General features: G+C 38.8%; 1 protein-coding gene and 1 non-coding gene across 2 annotated transcripts in view; one reads left to right on the top strand and one right to left on the bottom strand.

Annotated features, from left to right (window-relative positions):
• Nucleotides 1-7,939: 7,939 nt before the first annotated feature.
• Nucleotides 7,940-8,014, top strand: Trnat-ugu (transfer RNA threonine (anticodon UGU)). Its single transcript has one exon. It is a non-coding gene; the product is annotated as a tRNA-Thr (tRNA).
• Nucleotides 8,015-18,288: 10,274 nt separating this feature from the next.
• Nucleotides 18,289-22,799, bottom strand: part of LOC126092810 (hemicentin-2) — a 209,040-nt gene continuing 204,529 nt past the window's right edge. The window contains exon 14 of the mRNA XM_049908539.1: nt 18,289-22,455. Within this exon, the coding sequence (XP_049764496.1) occupies nt 22,286-22,455 (170 nt within the window). The 3' untranslated portion in view covers nt 18,289-22,285. The remainder of the gene's footprint in view (nt 22,456-22,799) is intronic.

Below are 22,799 nucleotides of genomic sequence, written 5' to 3'. Positions count from 1 at the left end.
TGTCAAATGTACAGTTTGGGTTTAGAAACGGTTTAACAACTGAATATGCTATATTCTCTTTTCTATGTGAGGTTTTTGATGGATTAAATAAAAGGTTGCGAATGCTAGGTGTTTTCTTTGATTTAACGAAGGCTTTTGACTGTGTTGACCACAAAATATTACTGCAGAAGTTGGACCATTATGGAGTAAGGGGAGTAGCTTATAATTGGTTCACCTCTTACTTTAAGAACAGAAAGCAGAAGGTAATTCTCCGTAATATTGAGAGTGGTAGTGATGTTCAGTCCCAATGGGGCACTGTTAAGTGGGGCGTTCCCCAAGGGTCGGTGCTGGGTCCACTGCTGCTTCTTATTTATATAAATGATATGCCTTCTAGTATTACAGGTGATTCAAAAATATTTCTGTTTGCTGATGACACCAACTTGGTAGTGAAGAATCTTGTGTGTAATATTGAAACAGAATCAAATAATGTAGTTCATGAAATAAGTTCGTGGCTTGTGGATAATAATTTGATGCTAAATCACAGTAAGAGTCAGTTTTTACAGTTTCTAACTCACAATTAAACAAGAACCGATATTTTGATCAGACAGAATGGGCATATTATAAGTGAGACGGAACAGTTCAAGCTCCTAGGCATTCGGATAGATAGTAAGCTGTTGTGGAAAGCCCACGTCCAGGATCTTGTTCAGAAACTAAATGCTGCTTTATTTACCATTAGAACAGCATCTGAAATAAGTGACAGTTCAACACGAAAAGTAGTCTACTTCGCATATTTTCATACGCTTATGTCGTATGGTATTATTTTTTGGGGTAATTCTTCTGATTCAAAAAGGGTATTTTTGGCTCAAAAACGGGCTGTTAGAGCTATATGTGGTGAAAGTTCGAGAACCTCTTGTTGACCCCTATTCAATAGTCTGGGAATTCTGACATTGCCCTCACAGTATATATTTTCTTTAATGTCGTTTGCTGTTAGCAATATTAGCCTATTCCCAAGAGTTAGCAGCTTTCACTCAGTTAATACTAGGCAGAAATCAAATCTGCATGTGGAATGCACTTCCTTGACTCTTGTGCAGAAAGGAGTGCAGTATTCTGCTGCATCCATTTTCAATAAGCTACCACAAGAACTCAAAAATCTTTTAAGTCTAAACTGAAGAGTTTCCTCATGGCTCACTCCTATTCTGTCGAGGAGCTCCTGGAAGAGCTAAAAAATTAAGCGGGTTCCAGTGTTACATTGTTGATTTTCTTTATTTAAACTTAAGACATATTGCCTGAATATGTTTTTTGTATTTCATTTTATCTGTTTCTACTATCATGTTATAATTCCATGTATTGACTCGCTCCATGACCATGGAGACTTCTCCTTAATTTGGTCCCACAGAACAATAAATAAATAAATAAAAATAAAAAAATCACTGTATTTTGAAGTCTGGATCCGCTTCAGAATAGTCTACTTCACTCCCATCATTAAATAAAATTCTCTAAATTTCACAGTATGAAAGATTTTCTCTTGTCATTTTATACTGTAAACTATTGACAATGTTAAGGTGGTTTAGGACATCACAAATAGTTCACAAAGTAACTCAATGATAGGACTACATCAATATAAAAGTAGGTTCTCACTGGTAGAAATTAGTAACATAAATGGTTCAGTTGGGTCTGACAGACTTGCACACACTTTTGAAGACCGTGACTAAATACAGCAAAACCTCATTCACAACATGAATGCTTTCTCTCGGATGTTTCAGGATGCTAGCTGAGTGCCTGAATCAAATCAGCAACTATAAGAATATAAATTCAGTGAAAGGAAAAATAGTGGGTCTCACAGACCCACGCCAACCATTCTAGGGTTAAGTGTTTTTCTTTGAATGGTCTCAATCTGAATTTCAGAAAGACACAACGTATTTAGTTCTACACATCTAGAGTTGCTACAACAATGATAAGTGTAACTCATGAGAAGGAGATAATAATTGGGATGAAAATGTCAAAATTTTAGTTGTCCCTATTCATGAGAATTTAAATGGGGAAAAACACATTTTTTTATCTCTTAAAACAACTTAGTTCAGCCACATTTGCACTCTGAATCATAAGTCTTGGGGAGAGACAAATCAATAAGTTTACATACTTTGCATATTTTCATTCAGTGCCATATGGAATAATGTTCTGGGGTGATGCAACTGTAAGAAAGGAAGTATTCATTGCTCAAAAATTTGGTGTAAGAATAATAAGTGGTGCTCATCCATGATCATCTTGTAGACATCTGTTTAAGGAGTCAGGCATTTTTACTACTGCTTCACAGTATATTTATTCCCTCATAAAGTTAGTTGTAAACAATATAGTACTGTTCAAGAGAAACAATGATGTACATACTTACAAAACCAGAAGAAAAAATTACATTTGTTATGCCACAGAAAGGATGTCTTTAACACAGAAAGGGGTGCAGAATGTTGCTAACAAAATTTTTGATCACTCACCCAATTATATAAAATGACTGAGAGGCAGCAAAGTTAAATTTGAAAACAAACTGAAAAAGTTTCTACTTCAAAACTCATCCAGTTCTGCAGAAAAAGTTGTAAATTTATAAAGTGTAAAAGTGATGGGCAGGAATTATTAACTTACAACAGTACTAAAAAAAGTAGATGATAGACATGTAGCCGTATTTACGTATGAATATGTAAGGTGAATGTAAAATGTCTCATTCCACATAATTGTAATTAATCATGTAAATGATCCACAGAACATGAAACTAAGTAACTAAATAACTGACTGCAATTCATAATCATCCCTTGGACATTACTAAAGATGGGACATGGTTCTTAATAAGAGCCTGATTCCAATCAAAACCTTAAAAGTTCCATAAAATTTTGAAAAGTTATGTATAGAGTTGATAGGTGGTAGAAGTATTCCTTGAGGTTCAGAAAGTCATTGACAGGTGGCACAGTAGTGCTACAATGCAGGAGAAGGCAGCAGTGTACACAACAAAATGGCTACTCCGTTGTCAACATGCATTGTGCTTGAACAGCAATCTGTGATGCGTTTTTCATGTAGTGGAGGTGTCAAACCAACCAAAATTCATGGCAGAATGACAGTACAGTACAGTGATTTGTATTTGTGGTTGAAACACGTATAAAAGTGGTGTATGAAGTTTAAAAGTGATGTTACTTCCATGGAGGATGCCCCAAGACCAGGGCAGGCTCACCACTTAGTAACACATGAGGACACTGCATTAGGGGAGGAGCTTGTAAAGGAGAAATGACAAATAACTCTGAACGAAGTAGCTACAAGTTCGAAAATTAGCATTGGTTCAATGCAGAATATAGTTCATAATGTACTGCACTCCAGTAATGTGTCTGCAAGATGAGTGTCACATCAGTTGACTGCCGAATTGAAACACAGTCGTGTTGATGCCTGTGGAGAATTTTTGCATCATTTCCACATCAAAGGTGATGCATTTCTGGGACTGTTACAGGTGATGAGACTTGGGTCCACTATCAGCAACCAGAAATGAAGAGGTCAAGCAAGGAATGAGCCACACCAAACAAATTCTGCACTGTACTGTCTGCTGAAAAGTCATGCTCATTCTCATCTGGGTTGCAAATGAATAAATTTTGGAGCATTACATGGATAGTGGAGCATTGTTAATCAGTACTAATTATTCAAAGATGCTGAAAAATCAACTTCACCCTGCAATCAAGAGAAAATGATGAGGACTTCTGACTTCACAAGTATTGCTACAGCACGACAATGCCTGACTGCGTGCAGTCTATAAGACAGTTGAGACTATACAGAAAATTAAATTTAAATGGCTGGTATGTCCTCCCTATTCACCAGAACTCACTCCTAGTGACTTTTATCTGTTTGGCTGCACACAAGACCAAAATAATTCTTTCATCATGATGTCTACACACTTCTGAAGCCGTGGAATACATGTATTCAATATCGGGGAGACTATGTTGAAAAATTATATGTAAGCTCTTTGTTACAATTAAAAATATTATAGCATTTCTAAGGTCTCCATTTGAATCACCCTTGTAGAATGTATGATCACAATGGACGGCAATGCACGCTCTACAACTTGCTCCCATATAGGCCCCAAGGTTCTTGTGGTAGGGCATTCCATTCCTCCACTATCACAGTTGACAACTGCTGCATGGTGATTAGTTCATGTGGACATACTGTATTACATACCTCCAAAATGTCACACATGCAGTTGATGGGACGTAAGTCAGGGGTATGGACAGACCAGTAAATTCCCAAATATCCTGCCACTCCAAGAGTTTCTCAACCTGCATAGTTTGATGTGGTACAACACTGTCATCCATGAAAATGAAGTCAGGGCTGAATGTACCCCTGAAAAGATGCACATGGGGAAAGTACAGTGTCACAATAATGTTGACCAAGTGTACTGCATTCGGAGATTTTAATCATTTGCTTCCCCATGCCATAACATCTGGACCACCAAAACAATCATTTTTTACAGTTTTTCTGGGTTCATGACATAACCTGATATGGTGAGAGATGAGAAAACATAGTGCACCTAGGAACACTGTCGAACATTTTGGAGGTTGACATGTTATGAGGTGGGGAGCAGTCATATTGCATGGGTGTACTGACCTTCAAACCTTTGAATGCAGCACACTTACTGGTCAACATTATTGTGACACTGTACTCCTCTCCCAAGTGCGTCTTCTCAGGCATACATTCAGCCATTACTTCATTTTTATAGATGGCTATGTGCACCCAAATCAAACTGGTATTGAAACAAGATGATATTCAGCAAATGGAGTAGCCTGCCAATTCTCCTGACTTAAAGCCCATTGGACACATGTAGGATATGTTAAAGAGATGTATTGCAGCATGTCCACAAGCACCAGAAGTTATCAAACACATTGGTAGAGGAATGGAATGCCCTACCACAAGAATTTCTTAACAACCTTGCTGCCAGCATGGGAGCGCATCGCAAAGCATGCATTATTGTCTGTTGTGAACACACTTGCTGTTAAGAACCATGTCCCATAAATGGTACCATCAAGAATAAAATTGACTTCAGTTTAATTACTGTCTTCAAATAAAAATGTCATTAGTATTTGTTTCATTGTGTATGTCTTTCATTTTCCTTCTGTAACATATTGTAGCAATTCTTTCTGTGTGTTTTCCAAGTTTCATGGAGCTATCTTACTAGGCAGTGACATATCATGGGAAAGTTGCTTTTATCCTTCAGTTCTGTACACCAGTTTATGTAACTGACTTCTTGATAACATCATTTTTGTGTTGTCAAGAGCAAGTACATGTGTTAATAGCGAGCCTTTATTTGCATTACAGGAAAAATTCTTTCATCTTTGCAAAAACTATGATTCTTTAAATCAGTTACAAGTAAGTAATATAATTACTGTGGTAAGATGATTTATATCCTTGCTTTCATTTGTAGAGAAATGTGTTGTTTTATATGGATTAAAAATAATTCCTGTTAAAAGTTGTTGAACTGATAGTTAACAAAATACTCTTGACCAACAAGGAACAGGATTAAACAGGCTATTTCAATAATACTATTGGTTTTAAGGATGGTGAAAATATTCCATCTTATTAAATGAAGGTTGTAATGTACTAGACCAAGATTGCTTTAGTTTAGCACTTCATATTCTCCAACAGTGAGGCACTCCATAATATCCTGTGTTTATTTTAAAGATAACAATGTAGGAAAAGTATTTTTTTGCAATATATTTTAATACACTATCCTCTGTAATTCTTAGCAGCACAGTTATGTACATTCCTCTTACTCTATGACCGACCAATTGTACATTCCCGGTAGATGAGTGCTCAGCGCGACAGAATGTCAATCCTAAGGACCTGGGTTTGGTTCCTGGCTGGGTTGGAGATTTTTTCCACTCGGGGACTGGGTGTTGTGTTGTCCTAATCATCATCATTTCATCCCCATTGACATGCAAGTTGCCGAAGTGGTGTCAAATCGAAAGACTTGCACCTGGCGAACGGTCTACCTGATGAGAGGCCCTAGTCACATTATTATTATTATTATTATTTTTTTTTTAATCAACCAATTGTCTGTCTCCCCATGAAGGCAAGCATATTATTAGAGATTTAGCAGATTATGCTTCTTCCAATAAGCTCAGCTGTCATTTTGTGGAAACATAATATGATTACTTATTACTGTGGTTCCTATAGCATTTAGCACATAAAACTGGTGTACGTGATTGCTTGTTCGCAATTGACAGTTTTCAGTTCTTGAAAAAAAAAATAATGAAACCAAAAAGAAGAAAATAGTCACTACTGAACCCCTCAGATTTCCATGTACACAAACAACCTGCCGGACAATTATGGGGTTGTGGAGGAAGCAAATTGTTCTAGTATCTCATAATTCCAATAGTCATAATAATAATGTCAAAGGAACTTTAGATTTAAAATAATATTCATTTCTTAAATCACAAATGTTTTATTTAATTTGGTATGGGAACACAATACCAGATCACAAGCATAAAAATGCTTAACAACTGCAATTAACATTTTTAATCATTATTTGGTGTTATATATGTGTAAAATGCTATTAAAAGTACATTTCAGTGTTATTCACTGCTAATGTAATGTAAAATTAATATTTCAAAAATGACATAGTTGTAATTCCATTTTATAGCATATTTCTATAAAAAGATATACTATAAAACAGTATTACCATTATCTCATTTCCATGTTAACAGAACAAGCTACCAAACAGTGATGAGATTGTGAAGAAAGAAAATTGTGTATAGTATATTTCCCACCCTACATGAACCATGGATCTTGCCATTGGTGGGGTGGTTTATGTGGCTCAGCAATACAGATAGCCATACCACAAGTGCATCCAGAATGGAAAGGTTTCTGTTGAGAGGCGAATGTGTCCTTTCTGAACAGGGGCAGCAGCCTCTTCAGTAGTTGCAGTGGCAATACCCTGGATGACTGATCTGTCTTCATAGCATCAACCAAAATGGCATTCCAGTTCTCGTAATGCAAATGGCTTAAAGCAAGGGGAAACTACAGCTTGTTAGAAAATTTAAAAAGTGGAAATGAATAGGAAGAAGCTAGATACAGTGAAAATTAGTGACGTTAGGTAACAGGAGAAACAGGACTTCTGCTCAGGTGAGTACAGGGTTATAAGCACAAAATCAAATAAGTGTAAGCAGGAGTAGGTTTAATAATGAATAAGAAAATAGGAATGCAAGTAAACTGCTATGAACAGCATAGTAAATGCATCATCTCAACCAAGATAGAAACAAAGCAAACACCTGCCACAGTAGTAGAACTTTATGTGGCAACTACCTCCACAGGTAATGAAGAGATTGAAAAAAAGTGTGATGATATAAAAAAAATATATTTAGATAGTTAAGGGAGATGAAAACTGAATTGAGTTGTGGAACTGGAATTCAATATTAGGAAAAGGAAGAGAAGGAAAAACTGTAGGTGAGTATGGGCTGGAGGAAAGTAATGCAAGAGGAAGCCACTTGATGAAATTTTGTACACAGCATAACTTAAATCACTGCTAACACTTGGTTTAAGAACTATGAAAGAAGGTTGTATATATGGAACAGAAATGGAGACACCAGAAGGTTTCTGACTGATTATATGATGGTAAGACAGAGTATTCGGAACCAGATTTTAAATTGTAAGACATTTCCAGGGGCAGATATGGACTCTGACCACAATTTATTGGCCATGAACTGAAGATGAAACTAAATAAATTGCAAAAAAAAGTAGAAAATTAAGGAGATGCGACCAGGATAGGTTGCAAGAACCAGAGCTTGTTGAGAGTTTCATAGGGAGAATTAGGCAACAATTGACTAGAACTTGGAAAACAAATACAATTGATATGGAATGTAGTGTTGGACATTAAGTTGGGAATATGGGTCTCGCGGGGAGCATGCAAGGGATAAATCCCTGCAGTTGCACTATCCTCTGTGCCGTCGGTGGCTCAGATGGATAGAGCATCTGCCATGTAAGCAGGAGATCCCGGGTTCGAGTCCCGGTCGGGGCACACATTTTCAACTGTCCCCGTTGATGTACATCAACACCTGTCGACAGCTTAGGGTATTGATTTAATTATCATTTGAATACAATTGAAGGCGAATGGGTAATTTCATAACAAGAGATAGAGAGGATAAAATACGTAAAAGGACAAGGCCTGGTAGAAGTCCTTAGAGAATACAAGAGATATTGTATTTAACTGATGAAAGGAGAAAATATAAAAATATAAAACCTTCCAGCACCTGATTGAATGTATGCCTGCGAGAGTGGAAGCTGTCATCGAGGGTAAAGGTGGGCCAACACCATATTGAATTCCAGCATTACAGATGGAGGGTGCCACGAACTTGTAAGTCATTTTCAACCAGGTGTCTGGATACTTTTGATCACATAGTGTATTTCTGATACTTAACCTTCTCCTCTCCAGTATTTCTCCATTATATTACATAATCTCTGTGCTCTATTGTCTATCCTTGAAATATTTTTCTAGCAATTGCATGAGTTTACCGGTGACATCCCTCTTTGGAATTTTTTATAAGAGGGCATCATGATGTGCTCCATCAAAAGCCCTTGAGAGGTCCAGGAGTACTACTGCTGTTTGGGATTTTCCATTTATTTTTTTCAAGTACATTATGGACAAACTGTACTGCTGCTGATGTGGTACTTCGACCTCTTCTGAAACCATGCTGGGAATCACTTAGTATGTCCGCATTGTTGTAAAGTTTCAGGATTTTCTTAATATTAATTTCTCTATCAATCTGCTGAAAATGAAGGTTAGGGCACTGGGTCTGCAGTTCTGTACATGCTTTATTTCCCCCTTTTTGTGTACTGGTTTCACTACATACAGTTTCAACTTGTCAGAGATCACACCATCTTCAAAAACATAGTTTATTAGATGAAGTAGTGGTTTCATTAGTTCATGTTTGCATTTCTTCAATAGATATGGAGATGAAATGATAATTAAATTGACACCCTAGCAGCAAACAGGCGTATACATCATTGGGGACATGTTGAAAATGTGTGCCCCAACCGGGACTCGAACATGGGATCTCCTGCTTACATGGCAGACGCTCTATCCATCTGAGCCACCGAGAGCACAGAGGATAGTACGCCTGCAGGGACTTATCCCTTGCATGCTCCGTGTGAGACCCACATTCCCAACATGCCCACACTACAACATTCACAGTGGGCGTAATAGGTGTTTGCCCATGCACTCATTACTCATGGCTGATTAATCTACCAAGTCAGGTACAAGTTGGGGCATGGCGTGAGCATTCGCATATGAAGGACACTGCCCGGGTAGCCGTATTTTAACTTTAGATGAAAGTAGTATCTGTTCCCGAAAGAACAGATACCATTGATGACCATGCAGTTACTATAGAATGAAATGATAATTAAATTGACACCCTATATCCATGCCTGTTTACAGCTATGATGTCAATTTAATTATCATTTCATTCTAGAGAAGCTGCATAGTCATCAATGGTATCTGTTCTTTCAGAAACAGATACTACTTTCATACATAGTTAAAATGTGGCTACCCGGCCATTGACCTCCTTGTGCCAATGCACACGCTATGCCCCAACTTGTACGAGACCTGGTAGATTAATCTGCCACGAGTAATGAGTGCGATGGGCAAACATCTATTAGGCACACTACAACTGTAGTAGTGGACATGTTGGGAATGTGGGTCTCACAGGGAGCGTGCAAGGGATAAGTCCCTACAGGCGTACTATCCTCTGTGCCTTCAGTGGCCCAGATGGATAGAGTGTCTGCCATGTAAACAGGAGATCCCGTGTTCAAGTCCCAGTCAGGGCACACATTTTCAACATGTCCCCAATGATGTATATCCACACCTGTTTGCAGCTAGGGTGTCAGTTTAATTATCATTTGATTATGGAGAAGCTGCATGGTCATCAATGTTATCTATTCTTTTGGGAACAGATACTACCTTCATATATAGATATGGAGATGTTTCATCTAATCCTGCTGATTTTTTTGTTTCTGAGGTTATCAATAAGCTGCAGAATGTAATATGTGCTTACTGCAGGTAGTGAGCAGTTCTATTTGTTACTGGACAATATTTATGAATTAATTATTAAAAATTTTGCTGACTAGAAGAGGATCAGATATACACTCCTGGAAATTGAAATAAGAACACCATGAATTCATTGTCCCAGGAAGGGGAAACTTTATTGACACATTCCTGGGGTCAGATACATCACATGATCACACTGACAGAACCACAGGCACATAGACACAGGCAACAGAGCATGCACAATGTCGGCACTAGTACAGCGTATATCCACCTTTCGCAGCAATGCAGGCTGCTATTCTCCCATGGAGACGATCGTAGAGATGCTGGATGTAGTCCTGTGGAACGGCTTGCCATGCCATTTCCACCTGGTGCCTCTGTTGGACCAGCGTTCGTGCTGGACGTGCAGACCGCGTGAGACGACGCTTCATCCAGTCCCAAACATGCTCAATGGGGGACAGATCCGGAGATCTTGCTGGCCAGGGTAGTTGACTTACACCTTCTAGAGCATGTTGGGTGGCACGGGATACATGCGGATGTGCATTGTCCTGTTGGAACAGCAAGTTCCCTTGCCGGTCTAGGAATGGTAGAACGATGGGTTCGATGACGGTTTGGATGTACCGTGCACTATTCAGTGTCCCCTCGACGATCACCAGTGGTGTACGGCCAGTGTAGGAGATCGCTCCCCACACCATGATGCCGGGTGTTGGCCCTGTGTGCCTCGGTCGTATGCAGTCCTGATTGTGGCGCTCACCTGCACGGCGCCAAACACGCATACGACCATCATTGGCACCAAGGCAGAAGCGACTCTCATCGCTGAAGACGACACGTCTCCATTCATCCCTCCATTCACGCCTGTTGCGACACCACTGGAGGCGGGCTGCACGATGTTGGGGCGTGAGCGGAAGACGGCCTAACGGTGTGCGGGACCGTAGCCCAGCTTCATGGAGATGGTTGCGAATGGTCCTCGCCAATACCCCAGGAGCAACAGTGTCCCTAATTTGCTGGGAAGTGGCGGTGTGGTCCCCTACGGCACTGCGTAGGATCCTACGGTCTTGGCGTGCATCCGTGCGTCGCTGCGGTCCGGTCCCAGGTCGACGGGCACGTGCACCTTCTGCCGACCACGGCGACAGCACCGATGTACTGTGGAGACCTCACGCCCCACGTGTTGAGCAATTCGGCTGTGCATCCACCCGGCCTCCCGCATGCCCACTATACGCCCTCGCTCAAAGTCCGTCAACTGCACATACAGTTCACGTCCACACTGTCGCGGCATGCTACCAGTGTTAAAGACTGCGATGGAGCTCCATATGCCACGGCAAACTGGCTGACACTGACGGCGGCGGTGCACAAATGCTGCGCAGCTAGTGCCATTCGACGGCCAACACCGTGGTTCCTGGTGTGTCCGCTGTGCCGTGCGTGTGATCATTGCTTGTACAGCCCTCTCGCAGTGTCCGGAGCAAGTATGGTGGGTCTGACACACCGGTGTCAATGTGTTCTTTTTTCCATTTCCAGGAGTGTATCTTCATTATTCACACTTAAGTGTACACTATTAGTTTTAATTTCTGTTTCACTGTTTCTGATTTTATTTACAATTGACCAGAAGTCTTTGAAACATTATCTGAAACTCGTATCTGTTGGCTGAGTCTTTCTGATTTTGATCCCCTGACTTCTTTGCAGTACTTATATTTGTTCTGCTTGTAGAGTGCTTTATGTAACTCTGAGTTAGTCAGTCTGTGTAAGCTATACATGTTTCCCATTTTTTCTTTCAGATCTTCTATTTTAAAATCTAATGCCACAGGTTTTGATTTTGAAGGCTGATTTTTCTGGATACTCACTTTTTTTAATGGCGTGGGTCTACGTAAATGCTCAGTTGTAATTTCTGTGAACATGTTCCATTTATTCTTGAACCCAATGATAATCCTAACTGATTCCCATGATTACTGCTTAAAATATGTCTTAGTGTAGCAGTGTTGTTTGCACATAATATTTGCCTGTGTTCGTACATTTTTCTTGGTTTGAATTTGGTATTACATTTGTGATAACATGATCAATTGATCTACTATGTGTATTAGGTATTCTGGTAGGTACTAATCCAAGAAGATGGGGTTGGGTTCTTTGGGGAAAGAGACCAGACAGCAAGGTCATCGGTCTAATTGGAATAGGGAAGGACGCGGAAGGAAGTCGGCTGTGCCCTTTCAAAGGAACCACCCCTGGCATTTGCCTGGAGCGATTTAGGGAAATCACGGAAAACCTAAATGAGGATGGCCGGATGCGGGATTGAACCGTCATTCCCAAATGTGAGTCCAGTGTTGCTCGGTCAGTCTAAGAAGATCTTTAGCCACATTTGACAGTATACAATCTGTAAAACATTTGCTTTCCTGACCATCACTTAAAGTGTTGATGTTCAGATCTCCCAGTATGACAAGATTTACACTTCCACAACCTGACATTAATTTACTTAAAACTCCATCAAGTGATTTCAGAAAAGCATCAAAATTTTCACATGGGCATCTGTATATACTTATGATACAGAAAGGAACAGTGCAAAATGTGATTTTAAGAATAGCAGTTTCGAAATATTTGTCAACACAGATATTGTTCCCCCCATAGCACTTTTTCTGTGGTGGTTACGAACTTAAATTTTCTTGGGTAGATGGCAACACCACCACCTTAATTGTGTGTTCTGTGGTAGAACATAGCTAAATTGTAGCTTTCTAATTTTCAATATTGAATCTTGTCCACTGTTTTCTGGTGTTCTGTAACTATTACTACATATGCAGATAGTCCTGTGATAAATGATTCAAAAGCACCTATTTTGTTTCCTAAACCCTGTACATTGTAATGCAAAAGTGATAAATTATTCCCATGGGGACTGAAGTTTGTTTGAGGCACATACAAAACACATACATTTGCATCTGGTGTTGCAGTGGTGGAACATTTTATTGTCCTAAAAAAACATCACTCTTGTCCTGCCGATGAATTGTTTTACTGACCTAGCATGTCATGGTTGATTCTCCCAAGTGTTTGTTATTATTGTTCTTGAGAGGGATGGCCTCTGTAGCACAATACTGCACATTCAATTTGCTGTTCACTACTTCTTTGTAGTCTGTTGAGATGGAAGCCATGGGATGTGTTAAATCTTCTTCCTATGCATATTATGCCCACAAATGTAACATTTTTGAACCTTGTGCATATATTTAGGATCTGTTTATTTGTTCTCCACAATTCTTTATATACACATGACCAGACTGGCAAGTCATGTCGATGTGGAACGCAGAAAACAATCACATTCGCGTTTCTCAGCTCGTATAGCCTTCTTTTGAGCGAGATCACTAGGTCTTTCATTTCGCTTTTTGCTGCATCATTTTATCCCGCTAAGAGCAAAAAAAGTTGTCATTTGTTGTTGCTGTTTTGAAGTCATGGTTCATGGAAATTACTGCCTGAAATTTTTCGCCTGATTTCACTATGCTAGTTATTTTGTGACTGCTTCTAGACTGAAATTCAGCTGCTATGTTCCATTATGGACTATCTGCTGACAGGTTTATTTTACACATTTTTTTTTGGTTGAAGATAACTGTTTTTAGGTCTGCCATTACGTGGATGTTGCATGGTAGCACAGTTTGTTTTGTCTTTTTTGTCCATATTAGTCGATAATCCATTTGATTAACTGTCAACGACTACACTCACGGTTGAATTCCTTCTTCTTGTTGTCGAAAGCAACTCTGTTGCTCTTTGCTTCTGAAGTCTTTCTTTCCATGTGGTTCGCTGCAGCTTGTTGAGATATCACAGTTGAAAGCACTTCAAAAGGGTTTTTGTGCATAAAGATTGTGTCGTGATACTTTTACCATTTACACAATTTTGCAGTTATTGCATGCTGTTTTTGTAAGTGACTTTAGTCCACTTTTTGCTAGCAGGCGCTATGCTTTGCGGAACTTGTCGAGTATTCGGTACACTTTCTCCAAGCTGAAAATTCGAGATATTCAGTTTCAAAGCACTGCTTATAAATTGTAAGCAGGACACATGTTTCTTTAACTTCTTGATTTCATCTTCACAATTTATCATTCCTTCTTTTAATGGCAATATTAACTCTTTTCCACAGAGAAACATCTCGAACTATCACATCGGCTGCCATTTTACATAATATTGACAGGAAGCACAAAATGGCTCAGCAGAGGTGGCTAGAGGTCAGCTGTAAGGATTTAGAAGCATATTTCTCTAGGGGAAAGGTAGATACCACCTGCAGGAAAATTATAGAGGTCTTTGGAGAAGAGAGAGCAGCTGTATAAAAACCAGTCCTAAGCAAAGAAGGGAAAGCCAGAAGGTGGAATGAGTATATAGGATGTCTATAGAAGGGAGATGAACTTGAAGGGAATATTATAGTAGTGGAACCACATGTAAATGAAGATGAGGTGGGGGACATGTTACTGTGAGAAGAATGTGATAGGGCACTAAAAGATCTAAGATGAAACTAGCTCTTGGCAGTAGACAATAGTTCATCAGAACTACTGACAGCCTTAGGAGAGCTAGCCATGACAGAAAGCTTTCACCTGGTGTGCAAGATGAAGGATGTCTAATCCCCTTGGCAACTGTGTGCACTACAGTTGTATCATTTATAACATAAGATAGGTTAAGAAAGGCAAATCTACATTTATAGCATTTGGGGATTTAGAGAAAGTATTTGACAATGTTGACAGCAATGCTTTCTCTGAAATTCTGAGGGTAGCAGGGGTAAAATACAGGGATTGAAAGGCTATTTATAACTTGTACAGAAATCAGATGGCAATTATAAGAATCGACAGTCATCAAAAGGAAGCAGGGGATGAGAAAGGGAGGAGATATCATTGTATCCTATCGCCAATGCTATTCAATCTGTATATTAAGCAAGCAGTAAAGGAAACCAAAGTAAATTTTGGAGTGTGAATTAAAGTTCAGAGAGTAGAAATAAAAACACTGACGTTTGCCAATGATACTGTAATTCTGTCAGAGACAGCAAAGGACTTAGAAGTGCAGTTGAATGAAATGCACAATGTCTTGAAAGGAGGCTGTAAGATGAACATCAACAAAATCAAAACAAGGATAATGGAATGTAGTCAAATTAAATCAGATGATGCTGAGGGAATTAGATTAAGAAATGAGACATTTAAAGTATTAGTGGAGTTTCATAGTTGGGCAGCAAAAGAACTGATAGTGGTCATAGTGTAGAGGGGATGTAAAATGTAGACTGGTAATGGCAAGGAGTGTTTTTGAATAAAAAAGATTTGTTAACATCATATACAGATTTAAGCATTAAGAAGTATTTTCTGAAAGTATTTATATGGAGTGTAGCCATAAATGGAAGTGAAACATGGATGATCAATAGTTTAGACAAGAAGATAATAGAAGGTTTTGAAATGTGGTGCTACAGAAGACGGCTGAAGATAGGTGGGTCAATCACATAACTAATGAGAGGGTCCCAAACAATACTGGGGAGCAAAAAGATTTGTGGCACAAAGTAACTAGAAGAAGGGGTCGATTGACAGGAGACATTCTGAGACATCGAAGGCTCACCAGTTTAGTGTTAGAGGGAATTGGGGTGGAGGGGGGCAGGTAAAATTGTAGAGGGAGGACAAGAGATGGATACAGTAAGCAGATTCAGAAGGATGGAAGCTGCAGTCGTTATTCAGAGATGAAGGTGCTTGCACAGGATAGAGTGGCACGGGGAGCTGCATCAAACCAGTGTTCAGACTGAAGACCACAACGACAGTATTTTCATAAAGTGATAAGAAACTAGCCAAACTAAAATGCATAATCTCTACATGATATCTTGTGAAAATAATAGCAGTTGAAACAATTTTATAATGAGTGTGAAAATTAATGTTAGTTGGAGCTACCTGTATTTGTTTATAAACTGTATTTGCCATAAATTTGTATAGAAAACTAACTTTCTCCAAATTTTGCTTGTGTCAAATATTTTTCATCTTTTTGCAAAACAGTGTTGTACTCAAAACTTTTCTATATTTACAATTTTTATTGTAAGTTTAATTCTGTAGACATTTCAACAACACTATGTAAAATTGTGTTGGTTGTGATTCGACTTATACGATATAGTAACACCCACAAATTTAGTCTATTTAAGTCTGTATTTAGTCACGGTTGAGTTGAAGATGATGTGTATTTACTCACACTTGTTGAAGATGATGTCCAGCCTGTAACAGTTCGTGCTTCTAGAAATACACTCCTGGAAATGGAAAAAAGAACACATTGACACCAGTGTGTCAGACCCACCATACTTGCTCCGGACACTGCGAGAGGGCTGTACAAGCAATGATCACACGCACGGCACAGCGGACACACCAGGAACCGCGGTGTTGGCCGTCGAATGGCGCTAGCTGCGCAGCATTTGTGCACCGCCGCCGTCAGTGTCAGCCAGTTTGCCGTGGCATATGGAGCTCCATCGCAGTCTTTAACACTGGTAGCATGCCGCGACAGCGTGGACGTGAACCGTATGTGCAGTTGACGGACTTTGAGCGAGGGCGTATAGTGGGCATGCGGGAGGCCGGGTGGACGTACCGCCGAATTGCTCAACACGTGGGGCGTGAGGTCTCCACTGTACATCGATGTGGTCGCCAGTGGTCGGCGGAAGGTGCACGTGCCCGTCGACCTGGGACCGGACCGCAGCGACGCACGGATGCTCGCCAAGACCGTAGGATCCTACGCAGTGTCGTAGGGGACCGCACCGCCACTTGCCAGCAAATTAGGGACACTGTTGCTCCTGGGGTATCGGTGAGGACCATTCGCAACCATCTCCATGAAGCTGGGCTACGGTCCCGCACACTGTTAGGCCATCTTCCGCTCACGCCCCAACATCGTGCAGCCTGCCTCCAGTGGTGTCGCGACAGGCGTGAATGGAGGGACGAATGGAGACGTGTCGTCTTCAGCGATGAGAGTCGCTTCTGCCTTGGTGCCAATGATGGTCGTATGCGTGTTTGGCGCCGTGCAGGTGAGCGCCACAATCAGGACTGCATACGACCGAGGCACACAGGGCCAACACCCGGCATCATGGTGTGGGGAGCGATCTCCTACACTGGCCGTACACCACTGGTGATCGTCGAGGGGACACTGAATAGTGCACGGTACATCCAAACCGTCATCGAACCCATCGTTCTACCATTCCTAGACCGGCAAGGGAACTTGCTGTTCCAACAGGACAATGCACGTCCGCATGTATCCCGTGCCACCCAACGTGCTCTAGAAGGTGTAAGTCAACTACCCTGGCCAGCAAGATCTCCGGATCTGTCCCCCATTGAGCATGTTTGGGACTGGATGAAGCGTCATCTCACGCGGTCTGCACGTCCAGCACGAACGCTGGTCCAACTGAGGCGCCAGGTGGAAATGGCATGGCAAGCCGTTCCACAGGACTACATCCAGCATCTCTACGATCGTCTCCATGGGAGAATAGCAGCCTGCATTGCTGCGAAAGGTGGATATACACTGTACTAGTGCCGACATTGTGCATGCTCTGTTGCCTGTGTCTATGTGCCTGTGGTTCTGTCAGTGTGATCATGTGATGTATCTGACCCCAGGAATGTGTCAATAAAGTTTCCCCTTCCTGGGACAATGAATTCACGGTGTTCTTATTTCAATTTCCAGGAGTGTATAATTTTATTCAATGCATGCACCAAAATTCATAAAAAAATGTCTTTTCTTTAGTAGAGTGCATGGAAGAGATACTAGATGCATGAGCTTACAGGTTTTCTACCTGCAGTGAAGTAATTATCAGCACCCCACTGTCAATATTAGAATGAAAAGTTAAGTATGTAGTGTGTAACCTTCTGCCACAATTTCTTTACTGTTTGAAATATGCTTCAAAAATCACCAGAAGCAAACTACAGATTTGTTGGATTTTAATTTCAATCATTGTTCCATTTGTAAATTATCATTACTATGTCTACCCACCATATAAACCTAGTATATTGTGTTAATGGTTTGACTGCTGATAAGAATCAAAATCACTCTGTGGTCTTACATCTTCAAGAAAACAAGTGAAGAAACAGAAATCCATAAAAGGTGTGGCTAGAACTCTAAATGCAGCAAACCTGCTCTGAACTAGCTAAAATTGTCACATAGGCTAAAGGCCAACTGCCACAATCTGTTGTTGGTAAAAAGAAAAAAAAGCTGCCATGCCATAAATGACCGTAACAATTAAATAGTTCACACCCATGAAGTTAATATCTTTTGTACAATAAAATAGAGGAATGAAAATGCAACACTACACATATAATGTATTTATTGCAACATTTCTGTACAAAATAAATCTTATGTTTATTTACACATTTGTTCAAATATTGAACACATTCAAGCTCAAACAGATGAATTATATAAATGTTAGTTCATTGAAATTTATTTTATGATAAATGAAATAAGTAAGGAGCCTCCAATTAAAATGTACAGTATGGATACACAAAAGATAAATGCAATGCACACTCATTTAACAAATATTCTGAGCTGTTAGCAAAAACATGTTTCCAATATATACATTTTATAGGCTTACAATTCCATTTGAAAATGGTGAGATCATACAAATTATTTAATTTCATTGAGCATTAACTAAAAAGCAGACTGAAAGGGGCAAAATAATACAAACAAAGTTGGACGGTGGGTATTTTTCCGCTTCCATTCCTCATTTTCAGTTATACTAGACTTTTAAATGCAAGTGAATGTAGCAATCAAAATTCACATTTATTTCTTATGCTGAAAGCTGAATAAACCTTTTTCTCTCAAACATACATTAACATCCACAACTTATGAAAGGTAAGAGGAGTGATTGCATACATAAGAACTGCAAGCTTAACATAAGAAAAAAACTTTATCATTGCGATTTTGTCTTGGGTTCCATTTGAGGTTGTGACAGTTTCCTAAAGAAGATTTAGTTAATAATTAACAACTGTTTATTAACTTGTTATGTAAGCCACTCTTGCTCATCATTTCATTCTGTTAACAGTTTTGCCTGGTTGATTAAAAAATAAAAAAAAAAAGAGAGAAAGAAATGTGACCATCCTGCAGGCCATGAAAATGTAATTTATTATTTAATGCACAATTGATATAAAAGTGATAGTTGCTTGCCAGTATGAGGAATAGCAGCCATTGCAAGCAGTGCATAAAAATAGCAATGGACCTTTCATTGTACCCAAATCTGATTAAATGTTACATGCATTATGAAACTGCTGCAAGATGAAAAGGTGGAGAGACACCTGCAAATATTTTGAAGAATATTTCATATCTTCCATTTTCCATACATGTAATTAAAGTCTGAAACCCACTAGCATTGTGTGTATTTCTAAACCAATTCACAACATACCATGCAAATCCCTTTGCTTGTACTATGTAATTCATCATAAGTTGTCAGCCAAGTCTGCAGTTATACTACAGTATTTTCCTTCTTGTGCTTCAGGTATTAGCAAAGGACCATTAACTCTTGTTACGTTCTAAATTATGATTCACAATACTGGCAGTGAAGAAAACATAAGAAGATGATTGACATTAGGCACATTTATGCTTCCCAGATATCATGTGACTGAAGAAACAGATGTTTTCATTTTCCTTTTTCTTCATGCAAATGATTACATACAGTTTTTACTGTGATGCATATGCAAAGAATAGTGTCCAAGATCTTCCTCATATATTCATTCTCATATCCATATTGGATCATATGAACATTATGAGGAAACTCACATGACAAAAAACATATTTTTTGGAAGTAAGAGATCAGTGAAATGAACACTTAATTTTCTTCACATTCATCATTTCTTTGTTTACAGGTGTGAAAATGTACACAAGAGAAATCTATGTATCAAATTTTATGCCACATCAAAATAAGCTTCTGCTAAACCCAATTAGTTGCAAAAATAGTGTTTCAATATTAAACATGAAATGAAGTTATCTTTTATTTCCATTGGAATCAAATTTTTCATTGTCAGTAATTATTTGGGAACAGGGCAAATTGTATCCAGAGAAGAATCTTTCTGCTCTCCAAATCCTATTCACAATGGAAAATTTGATATTGTGGAAACAGAAAAGAACTTCAGTCATTTGTTACTGCAATGTGTCACTGATCCATTACTAAAAAGATATAGTTCCCAAAATATTTTATGTGTGATATTATTTTCTTAAGTACAACAGTTCCCTCTCCATACCTCTAGAATTTCCAACCTAATACATTCCTTTTTTACATCTATTTACATACAATAAAGAGCAAGGTTCAGATTCTAGTTCATTGACTTATACTCCACTGAAATTATATTACCACAACTTAACCTTTTAGCAGGCAGGACTAGTCAAGACAAATTCTGTGCATTAAGCCAACATCCAATTATAAAAGCATCACAAATAATTTCCTTTTTGTCACCATCAGTATTTGATGCATGCATTTCTCGAGAAACTACAGATTTTTGAGTTGCTCAGAGTACTAAAGTTTACTGAAATTTTTAATAAAAAGTGTCATCTTCATATTTTGGGAAATGAAAAAAGTTGATTCCATAACCATCTGTGAGTTCTGATATTATGAAACAATTATACATTTTTGAACTGTTGATGCAAGAAAAACATCCACTGTATTTTTTTTCAAAAATGAGATTTTCATGGACATTTTTGCAACTAGTTCATTTGAATTTTTTTAAAAATCTTTGCATATGAATAAAAGTTCTTATAATTCATTTGTTATAATGAAAAGTGAGTAGAAGATTGGTCAGTTTCAAACGAAATTAACAGATGTAAATATATATTCTCTCACCACACACGCGTAGTTACTGGACTACAGTTTTCCAATAACAATGAGCAACAAATTGCAGTATATGTTTTTAGTCATCAGAGGGACACTGCAGTAAGCATCAGATCAGTCCAACATTCACACAATAGTGGCAAATTTCATACATTATTAGATGTGTGATAAGCCTAAGTGAAAAACAACAGTGCAATATCTACTTGTTATAATGGTCCCAAGACAAATTGTGTTTCAAATTATTAATGGTAACAGATGTGACAAAGGATTTACATCTGGACATTTTACATGGCACTTTTATATTAAATAATTTGCTAAAGCAGCTGGCTTTTCTAAGTATTTTGTGTCAACATTGATATACGCAGAAGGTGCATTTGTTGTATTACTTTGAATACTGGAAGTAAAAATGACACTTCTTTCAATATTGTGCTGTTTATACATCACATAAATTACAATTGTTTTACTGACTTTTCAGTTCATGGTACGAAAAAGCTTCTTCAACAATTCAATAGATATCTTCTTTCTGCACTTCTTGTTAAAACACAAGACAAATCAGTTATTTTCCTCGATGATCCTGATCAAACCATCATTTTTTCTGTAACATCCTAAGGCAGTAACAGTTTATTTAGTTGCATTCTGAATGCCAGGAAATGATATGGAGCCATCAATTGTTTAATTTCATCAATGAGGTTATCACATTCCCTGGAGTTACATGATATGTCTTTCAGACAAATTGAGGCTATTTATGACTGAGAAATTTCATAATAAAGGCTCATAAGCACCCACACAGACTTAAAAATTCAGTTCAGTCTCAGATTATAAGTTTTGTCTGACACTTAACCAGCTACCAGGGCCTAAGAGCTCAGATTTCAAGAAAACAATCATAGCTGTGTCATACGTGCACAAGCATTTGCTCATTTTCCTGTTTCAAAAATTTATACAGGTATGTACATTAAAGGACATCACAACAGCACACATTTCATTCATACACACTATGACATAAAAGTGGAATGAAAGAAATATTGTAACAGTATTCTAAAATTCGTTAACTTTGGTGGTAACATTTGAAACAAAGATTATTTGATAATTTGTACCACATGCAGTTACATGATGGAACTTCAGGTGTGCTAGCTTGTAACATAGCACCCCATGTGGAATTTAATAATTTTTTCTGACAAATATTTTAGTAATGCTTGATCTCTTCTGACCCACACTTCCAGTAATTCTTCATATTGACCAGTTGCATGTCTCTCACCCCCTCCCCGTCCTCTACCTCCATCTCTGTCATACAAACATATATTCACTTACTCTCCGATTCGTACTCTCTCTAGTTCTCTCTTTGCACTCTACGGGTGCCTGCATTTTTGCACTCTCACTTATAAAGGGAAGGTCACATTTGTGTCCCATCATGGACTTGAAGTCTCTTGCTCTTCTATGACTCTTGTAAGTGTACGGTTTGAAGGCCACGGATGGACTTCTTGAACATTATATCACACGATTATTTCACGTATTACCCTCCTGTTGCGGGAATTTGGTGTGGAATAGCCACTTTCAAGGCTTTCATCAAAAGACAGAGATATATGCTGTGGTTTGCTGTCATCACAATCCATTTGATCCATATATGGATCAGGCAGACCACTGACATCATGGTATGGAGAATCTGTAAAAGGAGACGATACAATGTGAGTAGCAAGAAACATTACATATTTTAAATTTACCACAGTAATCATGAATTTCTAACTGAGAGGTGATAGTGAAAAGTTTTGTGATGAGATAACAAATTATTTCAGCAAGTTCTCCTTGTTTCAGCATGTTCTCCAAGCAAAGCTTACTACTTGTTCTCAGTTTCTGAACAGCTGGTCTTTCCAGAAAGTCGTATTCTCCCAGTGTCAACTGTACTTTGTGCCTCATTTGTGTAAGAGATATATTGTTTGCTGACCATAAATTAGTCACAGCTTGCACCACAAGCCTTGTGCACTTGGTGAACATGCTGACTGGTAGAAA

This window comes from Schistocerca cancellata, chromosome 7 (assembly GCF_023864275.1).
Source record: "Schistocerca cancellata isolate TAMUIC-IGC-003103 chromosome 7, iqSchCanc2.1, whole genome shotgun sequence".
In the NCBI taxonomy this organism is placed as follows: Eukaryota; Metazoa; Arthropoda; class Insecta; order Orthoptera; family Acrididae; genus Schistocerca; species Schistocerca cancellata.
Note: the sequence above shows the minus strand (reverse complement) of the source record. Positions and strands in the feature narration are given on the sequence as shown.